The following is a 17,979-nucleotide window of genomic DNA, read 5'->3' on the forward strand; positions in this document are numbered from 1 at the left end:
AATGCGGGTGGGGGAGGGGGGGGGAGGATTTTGAAGCTTCCAATAGATCGACACATCAGTAACGTAACACGCATTTGAACCGTACATGTTTATAAACTCCTACTTGTAAAATTAAACTCAAAATAAAGCGATTTAGTATAGAAATCTACAACAAAGTCGTGTGTAAGACTTGGAAAACAGAGTGTCCAATTTTCATTGATGGGGTTGCAATATCGGGAAAGGCGTTATTTAATTCACTAAAAAATAGAAAAATGTTTGTTTAGCTAGAAATCCTTTACCTTGATAATAATTGAAAGGGTTATTGATCAGTCAATTGTTTTCAACTGTAATTAGCAGACGACTTTAATTATGCGATATGTGATTTTGATTACCAAAGGTGATTCGTTAATCGCACAGTAGGAGAGCAACAAAAAGAATCCAATCACCCGGAGTACATGTTGTGGTTCAATTTTATCCTTGGTTAAAAATTCTATTTTCCTTTGTTTCAAACTCATTATCCTACATTACAATACCCAAAAACAAAAGAACATAAAATTTGAACCAAGGATAAAATAGAACCACAACAAATACATAACAGCTTGGTTGAATCAAGAACAAGAAATGAGAAGCTTACCTCACTAGTAGTTTAGATAAGCCTATTGACCTTTAATTTTCTCGTGACCATAAGAAATAATCCGGCAAAATTTGCAGCTATAAAAGAAGTGGATAAATAGCGAATGAAATAGTGAGATAGAGATGGGCTAACAACGTAATATCTTACACCTGTCGCCGTTTCGTTCCTAACTCAACACAGGTGCGACACGTAGCGAACAAAAGTTCATATATTTTAGAATAGCTGTGCATTTAGAACCTACATAAATTGTGAAATTGGAATTTTTCTCTCAGTTTGCCTTAGCTGATAACAATTCAAGGCATCCCATGATTCGCGTAAATTAATAATTTACGTTATTATCCGGGTAAGGCGACGAGTCCGATCCAAACGACACGTCGGCCGATGAATTGGTCAAAGCGTCGGCCGACAATCTGTTGCCTGTCGGTCAACTGTCGGTATCCTATCACTGAAGGTTTATTGAAGTGAGGAGTTTTTTCTGTTGTATTGTAAAATTAACCTATCACAACTATCACAAATACCGCTTTTGCATCCCGCCCCCCTCCCCCCCCCCCCCATTGCTAATTCAAATTCGCACACAAAAATTTGTCTTTTTTCTCTTTTGTGTGACAAAGCTCACAGCTTCAGGCATTTTATAAAGTCAGACGCTATTGATGAATATTTTCTTTATGTTATTGTTATTGAAAAACTAAGGTTTAAATGATCTTGACTTAGAGGCTGCTGTTAAGACGAAATATACCTCGTTATTGACAACTTAAGGATAACCTGCAAAAGAGCGGAAATACCAATGATGGCTATAACAACAAATATAACAGGAAGTGGAACACAGACGAAAACAATTGAAGGATCGGAATGCTCTCCGGTTTGGGTAGGTGAATTTCAAAAACAGTCCATTTCATTCTCAGCAGTCAACATTCTCCTCTCCATCACAGCAACTCTTGGGAATTCTCTTATCCTTGTTGCCCTTCACAAGGAATCTTCCCTCCATCCGCCATCCAAACTTTTGTATCGTTGTCTGGCGACAACTGATCTCTTGGTTGGTGCTGTTAGCCACCCTCTCTATGCTACTTATTGGATTTCCGTGGTTAACGAACACTGGAGTCTTTGTCGATACGCATGGGTCACAAATGGCGTAACAAGCTATGCATTATGTTCACTGTCAATGTCGACACTGACGGCCATAAGCGTGGACCGACTTCTCGCCCTGTTGTTGGGGCTGAGATACAGGGAGATTGTAACTTTGAGGCGCACATATATCATTTTAGCTATCGTTTGTGTTGTATGTGTAGTCACTGGTTTATTCTTTCATTTCAATTACCGTATAACCTTTTGGTTCAGTCGTATAGGGCTACCATCATGCCTAGTTATCTCAATCGCCTCGTATACAAAGATTTTTTGCGCTCTCAGTCATCATCAGGCTCAAGTACAAGATTATGCTCAACAACAGCCGAGCCAACCAAATGCACTGAACATGGTGCGATACAGAAAGGCACTGCAGAGTGCACTTTGGGTGCAGTTAGCTTTGGTTGTCTGTTATGTACCACTATTAACAGTGGAAATTTTGATCTCTCTTCGCAAAGAGCGATCTCCGAATCTCATCATATTTAGGGGAATAGCAGTTGTTATATTTTACTTTAACTCCACTTTAAACCCGTTCCTTTACTGCTGGAAGATAAGTGAAGTGAGACGAGCAGTAAAGCAGACAATCAGAAAAGCAATCTGCTATGCAGAGGGGTAGACCTGTTTTAACGTTGGATTGTACTGTTTCTACTTGAGCTTATTTGAAAAATTTAATCATTAGAAGAGAGGGGAAGATATGTCATTTCATGATAAAAAAGGGTAAGGAAAAATATGAAGAACTACTTCTAAGTTGTATATTATATTCGAATATTAATTATCAAGCGAATAACTAACAAGCGAAAAATTGTAGTTTAGTAGCTATAACAAAACAATAATACGTCGCCAATTTCCGCATTTGTAATGAAGCAGTAAAGGCTATTATTTTGCAATCAGAATGCGCTCAGAATTTTTCTTTGGGATCAAAACTTGATGAGATATGCCACCTTAGCGAGGAGGTATGGTTTAGTGATGACGAACTACTGAAGGAGCCAGCTTTTTTGATGATTGGTAATTATCCATAGTATATATAATGAGACTTTGCAAAGTAAAGATGAGGATTTTGTTAACATCAGTTCAAATACACAGAAGGATATGTTTAGAGAGAAGTTGATCATCTCTATTTCATATAGAGTTATCGTTTGAGACCAATCATTTGCGTATGATCAATTTCGCAAAATATAACAGAAGTAAAAAAAAGTGCGGGAGAAATATGAACAGCTTCAGTAATTCTAAATAGTATATTGTATTCGAATTATCTAACGAACAACTAACTGGTGAAAAGTTGTAGTTTAGTAGCCATGTGAAAACAACAACATCTCGCCAATTTGCGCATTTGTAATGAGTAGTGAAGGTTATCAGTTGGAATCAGAATGTGCTCAGAAATTTTGCTTTGCGATCAAAACTTGACGAAATATGTCACATTAGCTCAAGAATATGGATTCGTGATGACGAGCTGCGAAATTAGGCAGCCGTTCGATTTTGTCGTGATTGGGAAATAACAAAAAAGGTGCGGACTTTATTAACATCTGTTCAAATACACAGAAAGATGTGTTTAGAAAAGAATTTGATCATCTCTGTCTTTGATATAGAGTACTTGCTTGAGACAGGTCAATTGCCTAAGATTTAGCTCGAAAACTTTAACAGGAGAAAATCATAAGAAATGATTAAAAAAATTCTAACATGGTTGATAAGACTAGCTAACTGTTTCTTAGTACGTTACCAACATCAATTAAGACTGTTTATTGAGTGCAAAAGCGTGGTCCTCAGAAGTTACTTATAAATTTCTTTGGGCGAGTAATTGAGAAGCACATTTATTACCAAATTTGTTGTCGTATTGTGAAATAATTCTACCACAAATGTATATTTCCTCGCCGCCTATTACTAATTCAAATTCGCAGAAAAACCCGGCCCTTTTTTTTCTTTGAGTTTCGTGTAACACACTGGACAGCTTGTTTTCTGCATTTTGCATAATCAAACGCTACTGATGAAGTCAGTCATAATGTAATTATTATTTCAGCGCCAAATGATGTTAGCTACAAGAATAATACACATAAACCAGGAATTTCTATATGCTACTTTCCAAAGGATGTAGCTGTATGGCTAAAATGGACGCGTTTCGATCTTCGACTTCGAGGAGATTTTACTCTTCAATGTCGTTTTTTGGCATTTACATAGTCAAACGCTACTGATGAAGTCTTTATGTAATTATTATTCACAAACTGATGTTTGACTTATCTTGACTAATCTGCGAAAGAGGTTCTCAATGGGGTGGTGGCTTCTACGGCTAACGGTAAAAATTTTGGCCAATTCACGGCGAACGCTAGGCATCTTTCCATTGTTTCCACCGGAAATATTCTAGGTTAATTTTCTTATAACTAACGGTTAAATTTCGTCAATTTTAACACCTAACGGCTACTTTTTTTGGCCGTTTTACGGCTAACGGTTAACCCCATTGAGACCCTCGCAAAAGGGTGATAGCAACAAAAGGATGTTGGCTGTTGCCTTTTGGATACTGCTGGTGTCGCTGGTTTATGCTACATTTGTTTTAGGCCATACTGATTAGATATGTGGCACGGCCGTATAATTATACGGCCTCTCTATGTTACCTATTGGATGTCTGTGGTTCACGAACACTGGAGTCTTTGCCGATACTTACTTAACGCAACCGGCGTATCAGACTGTGAGTTATGTTCAGTGACATCGTCGACGCTGATAGTCATGAGCGTGGACCGACTTCTCGCCATGTTGTTGGGACTGAGATACAAAGAGACGTAACTCTGAGGTGCGCGTATATCATTTTAGCCATAGTTTGGGTTGTAACCGTTTCTTTACCGCTGAAAGATCAAAGATATCAGACGAGCAGTAAAGCAGACAATCAGACAAGCAATTTGCCATGCATAGGTTTCGACTTATTTCGACGTTTACATGTTCCATTTCTTCCAAAGCTATTAAACGATTATATATATTTGTTTGATAAAAAGAGAAAGGAAGGCCAAAAAGAGCTATATCTTATGTTCATATTGTATTCAAGTTATCTTAAGAACAAATGAACGGTAAAAATCTTACTTTGGTAACTATATCACAAGAATATCATGTCCCGAATTCGCACACTTACAGTGAAGCAGTGAATACTATTCTTTTCAAATAGAGTGTGCTTACGATTTTGCTGTTTTGTCAAAACTGGATGAGATATGTCATTTTGGCTCAGACATACGGTTAAATGTTTACGGATTTTAACAGGAGCCGCGGGCTCGATTTGTTTATAGCAAAACTTTATACATTTGTAGACTTTTTTTCATCTCTTTCAATGTTTTGAAGTAAATTCTTAGAAAATGAGTTGATTATGACTACTTTCACATAGAGATTTATTGTTTGAGGCCAATCGATTGCCAGAGAGAAAGTTTCCAAATTATGGCAGAAGAAACCTATGATAAGAAATAGTCCAAAAACTCTAACATGGTTGATAAAACTAGCTTTTTTCACTCTGTTTCCAGCATCAATTAAGACTGTTTATCGAGTGCAAAATTGTATTCCTAAGATGGTTATCCATAGATTACTTTGAGCAAGTAATTCTAAAAGTACTTTTATTACCAAATTCGAATATTGAAGAGAATTTAGTGACTCTATCACAAGCCGTGTACACACAGCTGGTCTCATGGGAAAAGATTATCTCATTTTAATGACAATCGAGTACAAAAGCTGCTGACACGCGCTCTTACGTACCTACCACTGCTCCTTAGTAAAAAGGTTTTTTTTTTTTTTTTCAGCTCACCACTACAAGGATAATTTTCGCGCTTAAATTTCATCTATTGGTCAAAACGTTGTTTATTTCAATAAAATTCTGTAAAAATAAAGAATCCAATTATTATGCAAGGCATAAAAATTTGGTTCAAAACTCGCTATGCTCTAACTTCATTGTGTGGTTCCCTTAAACGCGTGCCTTTCGTCCTCGTGACCGTTACAAATATCACGGAATGAATGACAGGTTGTAAGCAAATTTTGATCAGTAAATGATTCGGGAAGTTGCCATAAATGAAGATATATTTCATCGATAAAATGAAAATCAAATAAATTTGGTCAACGATGTTTAAAAGTTCAAAATTATTTATCTATCGACTGATTTCCCACTGCGATTTCTTATAATCGTAGACCTCTGTTCTAGAATACGCCAGAAAATGCAAAAAAAAAATGCCCCTTTATTTACTTTGTCTTACTGAGTCATAAGCTAAGTCAGGCAAGCCAAAGTGAAACGGATCTTAAAGTAGAATTTGATGAAATGATGTAGAATGCCCCAGGCTGTTAAAGTACCTTTGACACGAAATTTGTTTGGCATTTTCTGGTTTATATCTGTATTTAGAATTAGAAGTAATCGACCTCAGCACCAAGCGAGTTATTTTTGACCATTTTTTTGGGCATTGAAAGCACGATTTGGCGGCCAAAAAGTGTTCCCATTAGCGTGCGGCCAAAACGATCATGTTACTTAGCTGTGAGGTAGAAAACTGTAAAGATACGTCGGCAATTATGGTGGAGAAGGGAGAAATCTAGAAGAAAGGACGAATGTATTGCGTGGCTGGAGCGCCAAATGATGTTAGTTACAAGAATAATACACATGAATCAGATATTTCTATATACTTTCCAAACGATGTAGCTGTATGGCTAAAATGGACGCGTTTCGATCGTCGACATCGAGATTTTTTTATTTTAAATCCTACCACTTGTAGTTTCCATCGTATTTCAAAAACAGGTTTACATCTCTGTAAATATAATAAAATCATATACGTGCACTGCGCTTGAAGTTGTGAACACTTCCTAATTAGTAGCTGAAATAAGGCCTGATTAAAGCAAAGCCCGACGGGATTTGAACCCATGACCTCTGTCATACCGGTGCAGCGCTCTACCAACTGAGCTAACAAGCTCACATCATTTGAAATGAGGTCCAAGCCCTTTCCTGAACTGACTGATATCCTGTTGCGTGAACACTGCAAAACATCTAACGGGTACTGGCATAAACACAAGCTCGAGAAGCTGTGTATTCTTCTTAACTAGGTTCCGAAAATCCATCCCCCCCTTGCCCTCAAGAAAATAAGAGTAGCAACAGCGGCAATTTTATTGTGAATAACAGCACTGCAACGAGATAAATAAGGAAACACAAATTTTATTGAATTAGATGGTAGCGAATCCAAGTGTTTTCTGAAAGTCGATGCGAACGAAATATTCATTTATAATACTTATGTCAGTTATTTCCTTTGAGCGGAATGGGTCATGTGGCAATGCTGCACTTAAACTAAAGAAGTTTTTCTCCATTGAAATCATTAGTAGAGATTAACTTGAATCACATGACGATAAACTCATTCATTTTCCGATCGGTTCGACCGGATAGACGATCGCGACGGTAGCCTCTGCCTGTGCAATATCTGAGGAAAGGAGATTTTGCAGTGAAACTGCACAATGACTTCTCAGGGAAAAATCATCGCGCCTCATGATACAGCTGATTCTTTAGTCAAAAGTTAGTTTTGGTTTACCAAGGGAATTTCTCTACAGCAACGAAACTCTAGAGCATTGACAGAGGTGAACATTCGCCGCACTTAATGCGAAGGAATATATTGTTATGGCGACAGAAACGAACAGAGCTACCCATTCTTAACATGGATTTCGCCATCGAAAAAAAAAACAGTAACGCAGTCCGGCAAACTAAACATTCAGTAACGGGAAGTTTTTTGTACTTAAGGAGGCTCCATAGGGTTTTTTTTTCCTCTTTTTTTGACCGCGTGAGATCTGGATGCAAACACAGCATGAGCTTATAAAGTATCAGTATACAGAACAAACATGGCGGCTCGATACGATTGCACGCTTGTTATCTGAAAGGGTGTGTTAAAAACAGTTAAACACAATACAGTTTTTATGTGATGTAATCCAGGGTTTCCAGCAACTGCACCCGTAATATTCATAGGCGATCTACGCCTAAAAAAGAGGTCACCAAAAAGAAAACACCGTGAGAAAGATTGCGAAAAGGCGACAGATTCGAAAGTCTACGCATGCTCAGACACCGACCTTGCCGAAGTTCTATTCTATTACATAATGTTTTGTGACAAAAAATGGCGATCTTTCGAGTGAGATTTGTCACGTTTCCTTTAGTGGAATTTTCTAAGTAGCTTTTTTCTTGTAGCTTTATGTTTTGAGCCTACGAAATTGCTGAATATTTTTATTCTGTAGCCAGACTGTATAAGCTAGATAAAAGCTAGTATAGTTTTTCGAAAGCACAAAAACAAAACCTTGGCTAAATTAGCATGGTATTGGTGACCATAGATTCATCCAAAGGAAGTCTTTAAACTGCTTCCTGACCAAGTAACATCTGCGCTGCAACCTTTTTGTTTTTCAGTCTGCCATACGTATATGATCATAATGTTGACAAGTCCCGAGATCACAACATTCGCACAAGCACTTCGTCATCTGTCAATAGCTTTCAGTGAAGGCTTTCCTTAGTCAAATACTGAATTTTTCACCCTTTATTTTGAAAGAATGGTCTCAGAGATGTCCGTAATACGATGCCGTATCCAGTAGCAAAATTCTGCCTTAGAACCAGAAAATGTGTACTGTGGGAGGAATATTTGAATTACTCATGATCTTTTGAGCAACATTTCCACCCTTTTATCTATCTTGAGACCTTTCAGGGTATAACGGCAGGATAAATTTTCGTAGAATTTATTGTCACGGAACAGCTGATTCCCTTTTAGGATGGTTGTTTAATGCAAGCTACACATCCCAACCTCTGGGTAAATTTTGAAGTGTTTTGTGGCACAAACGACGCTTGGGATAGTTTGCGCATTTCAAATAGGGTAAATGAGACAGTTTATATACTTAAGTATACATGTATTATTAAAAGGTGAGATCGAATCCAAGGGGGATGTGAAGTTGTCGTGAAGGCAAAATATCTCTGTTATACCCAAAGAAAAGAAGATACTGATGATGCCGACCACAACTTTAACAGCATTTCAAAGGCAAACAAAAACATTTGAAGACCTATTTTGGTCGTCATCTTAGGCAGGTGGATTATAACAACAACCAATTTATTTCATGGCAGTTCACATTCTCCTCTCGCTTATGGCATTTTTGGGGAACTTTCTCATCCTTGCTGCCCTTCACAAAGTATCTTCCCTCCATCTGCCGTCCAATTTCTTGTATCGTTGTTTGGAAACAACTGATCTGTTAGTTAGTATTGTCAGCCAGCCTTTCATTGCCCCTTATTGGATGTCCTTGGTTCACAAAGAGTGCTATCTTTGTCAATGCACATACAAAGCAACGAAAATAACAGGCTATATGCATTATGTTCACTGTGGAAAGACTTCTAGCCCTGTTGTCGGGGCTAAGATACAGACAAACTCATTGTACTTCATAGTAGCAACCTTTTGGGTACCGTTTGGTGTCGCTGGTTTACGCTACATTTTAGACTACCAAATTCGATTTTTTTCGATTTTTTTAAGGATTTTATTTTATATTTTAAAACCAAATAGATATGTCGTCCCCCTTTTATACTCTGTTGGTGACGACTTATCCTCCCTCCGTTTCTCCTGAGAACCATGTGATCCCCCTTCCCCCACCCCCCACTATATAGCCCACTAAATTGACTGATCATATTACATTTAATAACTGAGAGATATATGTATAGCAAAATCTTGAGATTAATCCTAAATACAGTATCACTTTTCAAAACGGTGGTTTTTTGTTTCCTTGTTCTTTCCATCAATAAATTCAAGAAAATTACTCAGAGGATAAGATTTATGCTGTTCTTATGACTGTATTCCTTTCACAAGCTGTTTCACCATTGTCTCAATTTGATTGTTGTTCATGTATTCAGAGTTCGACACAGCATTGGCAACAGTAATCGTATGAGATACTGACAATGAATTGATCTACACTCTACCATTCATTCCCACAGTGCATTCAAATGGAAAGTGCTTTCCAAGAAATTTTAGAAGAGCAGATTCTTTGCTGAGCAGTTTATGAGAGAACGTCACCTCGCAAAGCAATGCAAAGTTAACTGTTGAAGGAAAAAATTTTTCCCCAGTATGATGTTACACGGTGTTGTAATTTTCGTGCAACGATAAATTGCAAAAACTTTTCGTTACAAGTGTCCCATGTAACGCAGTCAGAAAGAAAAAAAAACTTGGAATTGTGAACAGAAATACTTTACAGATACTAGCCCTTCTTTGATTGCAATCGATCGAGTAGATTGACGGGTTTCGATGTCTAAAAACCCCCACTTTGTAGGCCACGATCGCACCATTTGCTTCTCTTAAGCCTGATCCGAGCTTAACTTTGTTTTTCCCTTAGAGAATTCCTTCCAAATCAGCTACACTACCGATAACATCGGCAGGCAACACAATGCGGTTTAGTAAACTTCCAACATATTTGTCCGCCATCTTTGATAGAAGATCCGCTGCTTGTCGATCGGCGACTCAGAAATCAGCTGATAGTAGTTTCCAGGATCCTCCCCAACCTCGCGTCTCACGATTCGTGGCTGTCGACCTCTTCAGAACTATTCGCTGATTAGCCCAAAAATACAGAAAAACAGAAGTTAAAGTTCACAGTTAATGCCTTCTTTTCCTTTCTTAATTTCAGTCTCATGCCGTGCCGAAATATCTTCTTAAAAAGATGCGTTTGACATGGCATTTAATTTATGTATTTTCAACAATTTGAGACAACATAATTATTGCACAGCAAAGTTGAGCAGGTTGAAAGAAATATAGTTTTCTGTCAGTGACGACCGTAGGGTAAAAGTTTTTTAGAGTTATCAGCCGAGATACGTGACTACAGAAACAACAAGAACGGTAGGAAAGCTTTATCAGAAGCAGAGAAGTTAATTAACACGGATTTACCAGAATCTGCATAAAAATGAACTTAAACCGTTTAGACCTAAACATCAGAATGTATATTATCTATACTGTTCTCTATAAATTTCCCAAGGAGCTAACAAGGAGCATTTCTTTAACAATCAAGAGTGTACTTCTTTAGTTGGTGATCATTTCCTCTATACTCGTGACCTTACTGTGTGTTGCATGGGTGATACCTTGAGGAGAAATTAGATACTGGTCACTTTTTGGGGTCAAAGGATTAAACTCTTTCCTGAACTCCAGGGGGGCAGAAAATCTTTTAAATCCCCCTTTCTACTCTTAATAATTCATTTTACCGTTTTGTGATTGAGAGCCTTAGTGCAAAAGTTATATGACTGAATGGTGATACTGGTTTCAAAGGCACCGATCGTTTGGAGATGAAACACCTTCGCTACCAAATCCTTTCTCTTTTATCTCTGTTTGTTTTGTTTGGTGGCTGGTTCAACAGCTTCACAGTTGCCAAACAAGGTGAGTAGGCTTATCATTCCTGCAACGGGAAAGAATGACAACAATTAAGGGACGTATTTCATCCTTTCTTACTAATGACAATTGCAATGTGCCGTCTTGTTATAGTCAAACTGTTGAGTTGTTCCTTGAAGTAAGCGGGCATTCAAAAGAAAAATGATCGTTCAAAAGTGATGGTTAAAATCTGAAATTCATGACACCAGAAAAAAGGGCTTTCGATCATCTCATCGGAATGGGATCTGGATTTAAAACTGAAACCTTTGTGATATGAGCTATCGAAGTGTCTTAATGTCACTGAAGTAAACAGTGAGAAAATTATCTGGCTTAGTTAAATGAACCATGCTTCTTAACAGATTAAGCATCAAACATTTTACCTGCCACGTAGAAAGCTCGATTAACGAGAAAACGAAAATTTAAGTTTCAAGGCGGATGAATCATGTACAAAAATCTACCCAAGACAATTTGCGGAGTTTAGAAACTTGGATTTAAAACTATAGTATCTTCTTGAATTTCACGCATTACATAAAATAGGAAACTGTTACGAAAGATTGTGACAATGACCGTTAAAAGGAACATATTCAGATATTGTACACTGAGGTAAATTAATCTTCTCAATTCAGTGAATCCGTTGTGATAATTGTCTTGAGTTACTGAATTAAGTGGGGAAGAAGCAAAATGTTTTTATTAGATTTCATGAACAATTCTGATTCTTGATAAAAAAAAAAAAATTGATCAGAAAGAGAAACAGAAGTTACAAACGTGCATATTTATAACTTTGGTAAAATGGAACCTTTCACCTCTGAGGAATCACTTAGTCATAGTATCCCGTGGCTTTGAAAATTTCCTTACTTCTAAATTTGCTTACGCCTCACGCAAGCAATTAAATTTATCCAAAATGAATCGCACACTATCGAATTTTCCGATGCAAATCGTCGATCAGCAACTTTGCTTCAACCTTGACTGGAGTCTTTAACTCCAATTCGATGTGTTTGTATGGCTGCAAAAAATTGTCCCGATCAATTTTCAAATTATTTGCCGAGAAAGCTGTTAACTGGAGACCAAAATATTTCAAAATACACAAAAAACCCCTTTACAAATCCATTGACAAAGTCTTTTCAAATCAAATTTGATCGAAACACAAGTTGTTACGGGTTCTGACTGCATAAAAACATAATTGTTTACTGGGGCTTTTTCGCAAGCTTTTAGTCTTAGCTTTCTTGCTTCTTTCATATTTATAGATATGATTTCTGAAAAGTTAAGTGATAAACATTCATGTATTGTGTTTACTAAACGCTCTTTGAGTCCTAGAAAAAGTTTCAGGACTACGAAAAACATCACACTTTCTTAGTCTTCTTCTATTCGCTGACATCAAAGGGTAACGGGATATTACAGGCAGTTATGGAAGCCGCTAGATTCTTACGTTCTTGCGTTTAACAATGAAAATTAGTATGAGTAAACGATGCCATAAATCCTGGTAGTCTGTTTTCTCAGTTTAATTTTTCGAACTAATTTCGATATTGCGTGATATATACCGAGAGCTTCAGTTATCTTGTATCAATTATTTAGGGCTCGTAACACATCGTTTACTTCAACAAGCCTACAAGAAGAAAACGAAATGATTCCGTAAGAGTTGAAGAAGATTTTGAAAAATCTATCATTTCCTACAACTCTCATGCTTTTCCCTTTCGAGCATGGACAAATCTGTCCATATGCAGTAACTTTTACAATTGATATTGATATAAAATTTCGTTCTTGTCGGACTACTGCAAAAATAAAAGATAATAAGGTTTTATCAACTGAGTCAATAATGTAAATTTCTTTACAAACTTACCCCCTCTTGTGTTCTGCAAAACGATTTTATTTGGTTTGATTTGCCTTTGTACTTCTGTTTTTGTTTTGTTTTGTTTTGTTTTGTGTTTTCAAAGTTTTCCAAACTAATTTTGACAAGCTTCGTACAAGCAACTAAGCTAAACTCGATGATGTCCACATATTCTTGAGAGTACAGTTGGGGAATGGGATCATTTGCAAATGGAAAAAAAAAAAAGATCGTACTGAATCAGATTTTTCCGTTAAATTTTAAACAAAAGGATATTTTCAACCATATTTGACTTACATAGTTTTTCATCACTTTTGTGTTCAATCAAAGTAGACTTGATTTAGCAACAGCATTCTTAAATTGTTATTCAGCTTTAGTGGAGTTACAGAGTAAGGCTGGATTGAGAGTTTCAGATTCAGTTCATATCACACACAGAAATTTTAATCGGGAACAAATAATCTAGTTGTCTTTCTATGAATCTATCACTAGTTCAACTTTTAACAACAAGACAGGTTCAAAATTTCACTTTATTTTGTTTACCACCTCACGAAGTTAATCAGGCCGGCTCACCTGACTATCTGTCAATCAAGAAATTGGTACCAAATAGCATAGCCAATCAGATTGCTCCACTTGTGATTAAATACTGATAGATTTATGCTGAAGGTATTATAATTACAGTAGTATATTAAGGCTAACTTTCTCCTATCTCTTTTCGTAGGTATCAGGCGTGTAAAGTTTTTGGAACAAATCGATGGAAATGAATTGGTGGGTCATGTTATCGCAAATATTACACTTTTTGTGGGAAGTCTTATACTCTCCCACTGCAGAAATCGATGTGTCATGGAGGATAGATGCAAGTCGATCAACGTACGACCAGCGGTAAAAGACACGATTTTATGCCAGCTTAGTGATTCGGACCACAAACAACACCCGAAGGATCTGAGGAAGGTGGCAGGCTCTGTGTATACGGGAACCGAAGTAGGTATTTGCATCTTTTTCGTTGGAGCCTTTCGCTGTTCTGAGGGACGAACCTTTGTTTATTGCCTTGGGAAGAGGGGAGGAGGGTGGGAGGGGTTGGGTGCGGAGGATTTTGGAGGATCACGTAATTATCAGGGGGAATGAAGGGGGGATCAATTGTCTCAGACGGAGTATAAAGGAGGGGGGGGACTGTTAACTGCCAATGTGGAAGGGAGGGGGTCATTGGAATATTACAAAGCCTAATGGGAGAACCAGATCAATTTTATCGTGAAAAAACGAAATCATCCGATACTGAAATTGTTCCAGGAATCATGTGAACTGAAAAGTGGTTATGGGTTCGAGGAACGCTTTCGTTTTCAAAAATTGTAACTGTGCCTTCATTATAATATCAAAGTCAACCATAAGACATTGCGCGCTTAGTCCGCCGTTTTTTATGCTATCTAAATTCGTGAAATTTCTATTGTGTCATTGTGGTCTATCATCCAAATGCATCCGAGCAATTTAAATATTTTGAGGTCTTAAATTGTCGCTGTAGTCTTCTGAAATTATATGTGGTTAGTTCTGGGTCGTTAAATTACTGGTTTCTACCAGTTTTCTTGAGAAAATTTTGTTTGTTACTGGGACCGTCGATATCATCTCCATTACCTTTATATGAAAAGCCTAAAGCCACAGATTATACGAAAAGCTTCAACCTGTGGAATGACAGGAAGGACAGCCCCGGCATCAAAGGTCTAACTAATAGCCATTTTGCTGAGATTTTGCCGCATGAAAGCGTCGACAAGCTTCGTGCTGGTTGCAGGTCTAAAGAAGCAATTAAATGAACACTGAAAACTTGAAGTATAGACAGGTCTGCACGACTCCTGCTATTTGCGAGCGATTTTCGCCTCCTACCTGACAAGGATATTAATTAATAACTTTCTTTTACGATGTGACTAAGTGCGTGGGTTTTGAATATGGCGCCATTTCCCCATCAGTGTGTTCTTGAGGTTAGGTAAAGCCGGATGATATTACGTTACAAAGGCAATCTTTTTGTTTGTCAGTTTGTTTTTAAGTGACAGTTTTCTACTGTTTTTTTTTTGCACCAGAACAAGTGCTGGATGAACATTTGCCACAATTATGCAACATGCCTGAGTGGATTGACAGATCAGGGTTACTTTTGTTTGTGTCAAGCGGGATACGCGGGAAAACACTGCGAAAAAGGAGGTTAAAACTAAGAAGCTATTGATATAAACTTTCAAATTAACATTAAATGGTTTGAATCCTAGGATAACATGCAATCGTCTAGTCTTTGTCAGTTGTGGTGACTAACATTTCGACAACCTGAGCGGATGTCATCATCAGAGTCAAATAAAGAGATATTGTCCGTCAAATGTTTAAGTCCGGTTCGCGGCGTTCACTGATTCGTCAGTGTAGCCGTGATGCTATTGGTCATAAGACACAAGTGGCGTCAGTCAGTCGTGATTGCATGATTTGCTGTTGACGTTACTTTGTTTTAGTTTCACTGCACTCAATCGAATAAAGGCGCTCTAAGATACAACAATTTTCTTTATTCATTATTTTTATTTTTGTTTATCTATTTTTAAATCGCTTTCACCAAAAGTGCGGGACGATTAGACCACTGCGCCTCTCATACCTCTGTGCCTCGATTCCCAATTCTACATGTTTTTTTTTTCCAGTTTTTAAGGCCATTTTCACAAATCTTGACACCAAGGGAAGATATGGCCCAACAACGCTTGGAAGTCACTATAAAGGGCAGGATCATGACGGACAAGTTACATTGTCAGGCGGTATTCAATTGTGGAGTGTGCCTTATACTGGTGACTACAGCATCGAAGCAATAGGAGCAGCAGGAGGGTACGATATTGCCTCTAACAGCCCTACGTTTCGAGGAAGAGGGGCAAGAATGACAGGAATATTCCGCTTGAACAAAGCAGAAGTTATTCGAATACTTGTTGGTCAGGAAGGAATAAGCAATAACGTTTACCTTTCGTCTGGAGGTGGTGGAGGTACATTTGTGGTGAAAGGATCCGACACACCTTTGATAATAGCTGGTGGCGGCGGAGGAGTGTACAGACCAGAATTGAGATTTGAAGAATGTGATGCCAGCCAAAACATGTCAGGAAACGCTGGACTCCTATCATGGCCAGGTGGGAAGAATGGACATGGCGCAAAGACAGCTGACAATGGTACTTCAGGTAAGGGCGTTTTGGCACGATCCCTAAGGGATTGTTCATTATTTGTCACCTTGAGGGCAGGGGGGAGGAGGGGGTGGGGAAGGGGAAGAGTTTTAGCTCTCACACGATAAACTTTATCTAATTCCCCTATAAGGCTTTGTAATGTTCTTTCTCTTTCTCCTAAATGGGCAATCAAAAATTAAGAAATACAATTTACAGGATAGAAGGTATTTATTTCAAAAAACAAAAACAAAAACAAAAAAAAAACCACAAAGTTGTGGTTGAGAAACAGAACCACAAGAACAGTGAAAAGACAGGACCAGACAGAAGAACAGTGGAAACACAGAGCCATACAGAGGAACAGTGGAAACACGGAGCCATACAGAGGAACAGTGGAAACACAGAACCAGGCAGAAGAACAGTGGAAACACAGAACCATACAGAAGAACAATGGAAACACGGAACCAAACAATAGAACAATAGAAACACAGGACCAGGCTGAGGAACAGTAGAAACACAGGACCAGACATAAGAACAGTAGAAACACAGCACCAGATAGAAGAACAGAAGAAACACAGGACCAGATAGAAGAACAGTAGAATCACAGGACCAGATGGAAGAACAGTAGAAACAAAGGACCAGACAGAAGAACAGTACAAACACAAGACAAGACAGAGAAACAGTAGAAACACAGAACCAGACAGAGGGACCGTAGAAACACAGGACCAGACAGAGGAACAGTAGAAACACAGGACCAGAAAGAGGAACAGTAGAAAAACAGGACTAGACAGAGGAAAAGTAGAAACACGGACACACAGTGGAAACACAGAACCAGAAAGAGGAACAGTAGAAACACAGGACTAGACAGAAGAACAGTAGAAACACAGAACCAGACAGAAGAACAGTGGAAAAACAGAACCAGACAGAAGAATAGTGGAAACACAGATCCAGACAGAAGAACATTAGAAACACAGGACCAGAGAAAAGAACAGTAGAAACACAGGACCAGACAAAAGAAAAGTAGAAACACAGAACCCGATAGAAGAATAGTGGAAACACAGAACCAGACAGAAGAACAGTAGAAACACAGGACCAGACAGAGGAACAGTAAAAATACAGGACCAGACAGAGGAACAGTAGAAACACAGGACCAGACAGAGGAACAGTAGAAACACAGGACCAGACAGAGGAACAGTAGAAACACAGAGCCATACAGAGGAACAGTGGAAACACAGAACCATGCAGAAGAATAGTGGAAAAACAGGACAACAAGAACAGTAGAACACAGGACCAGACAGAAGAACAGTGGCAACACAGAACCAGATGAAGAGCGGGCTTTTAAAATGAATACATAATACACAATATTAGTTCATAGAGGTTTAAATATGTACATAATCTCACTTGTCATATGAAATAGCTTAGCGCTCCTGTTAGTTAAACACCCACTTTTTTTTCAGGTGGCGGCGGTGGCGGATTCTACTCTAGTGGAAGAAGTGGAACGAATTTTAACGGAAGCATTGGGGATGGGGGAGAAGGTGGCATGGGATTTCTTCAGGGAGGGGTGGGTGGAAGATCTAAGAAACAAAATATTGTGGGTGGGTTTGGAGGTGGTGGTGGAGCTTATGGGAAAGGAGGATCGGGTGGGGGAGGGGGAGGAGGGGGAGGAGGGTACTCTGGGGGAGGCAGTGGAGGCAATGAAAGAAATTCCTGCGGGGGTGGAGGTGGATCCTACAATTCTGGAAAGAGTCAGCAGAATGAATGCTGTTACAGTGAATTTGGGCATGGTAAGGTGACCATCATTCTGCTGTAGAACAAAGATATCACGTCTTTCACCAAACACATTATCGAGTGAATTAGAAGAAATGAGAGCACAATCTGAAAAAATATCAGACAGAAAATTTCAAGAAAGAATTACTATTTTTATGG

The 17,979-nt window shown here is 38.3% G+C and overlaps 2 protein-coding genes across 2 annotated transcripts; both read left to right on the plus strand.

Moving 5' to 3' along the window:
* Positions 1 to 1,400: 1,400 nt before the first annotated feature.
* On the plus strand, positions 1,401 to 2,348 carry LOC131793452 (melanocortin receptor 5-like). The gene has a single exon (XM_059110868.2). The coding sequence runs from the start codon at positions 1,401 to 1,403 to the stop codon at positions 2,346 to 2,348; it is 948 nt and encodes a 315-aa protein (XP_058966851.1).
* An 8,643-nt stretch (positions 2,349 to 10,991) lies between these two features.
* Positions 10,992 to 17,979, plus strand: LOC131793502 (ALK tyrosine kinase receptor-like). The gene is made up of 5 exons (XM_059110918.2): positions 10,992 to 11,088; positions 13,620 to 13,879; positions 14,965 to 15,082; positions 15,556 to 16,074; positions 17,511 to 17,979. Exons 1-5 carry the CDS (start codon positions 10,998 to 11,000, stop codon positions 17,861 to 17,863), a joined length of 1,341 nt encoding a protein of 446 aa, XP_058966901.2. The 5' UTR covers positions 10,992 to 10,997; the 3' UTR covers positions 17,864 to 17,979.

The sequence above is a fragment of the Pocillopora verrucosa genome, chromosome 12, assembly GCF_036669915.1.
Source record: "Pocillopora verrucosa isolate sample1 chromosome 12, ASM3666991v2, whole genome shotgun sequence".
In the NCBI taxonomy this organism is placed as follows: Eukaryota; Metazoa; Cnidaria; class Anthozoa; order Scleractinia; family Pocilloporidae; genus Pocillopora; species Pocillopora verrucosa.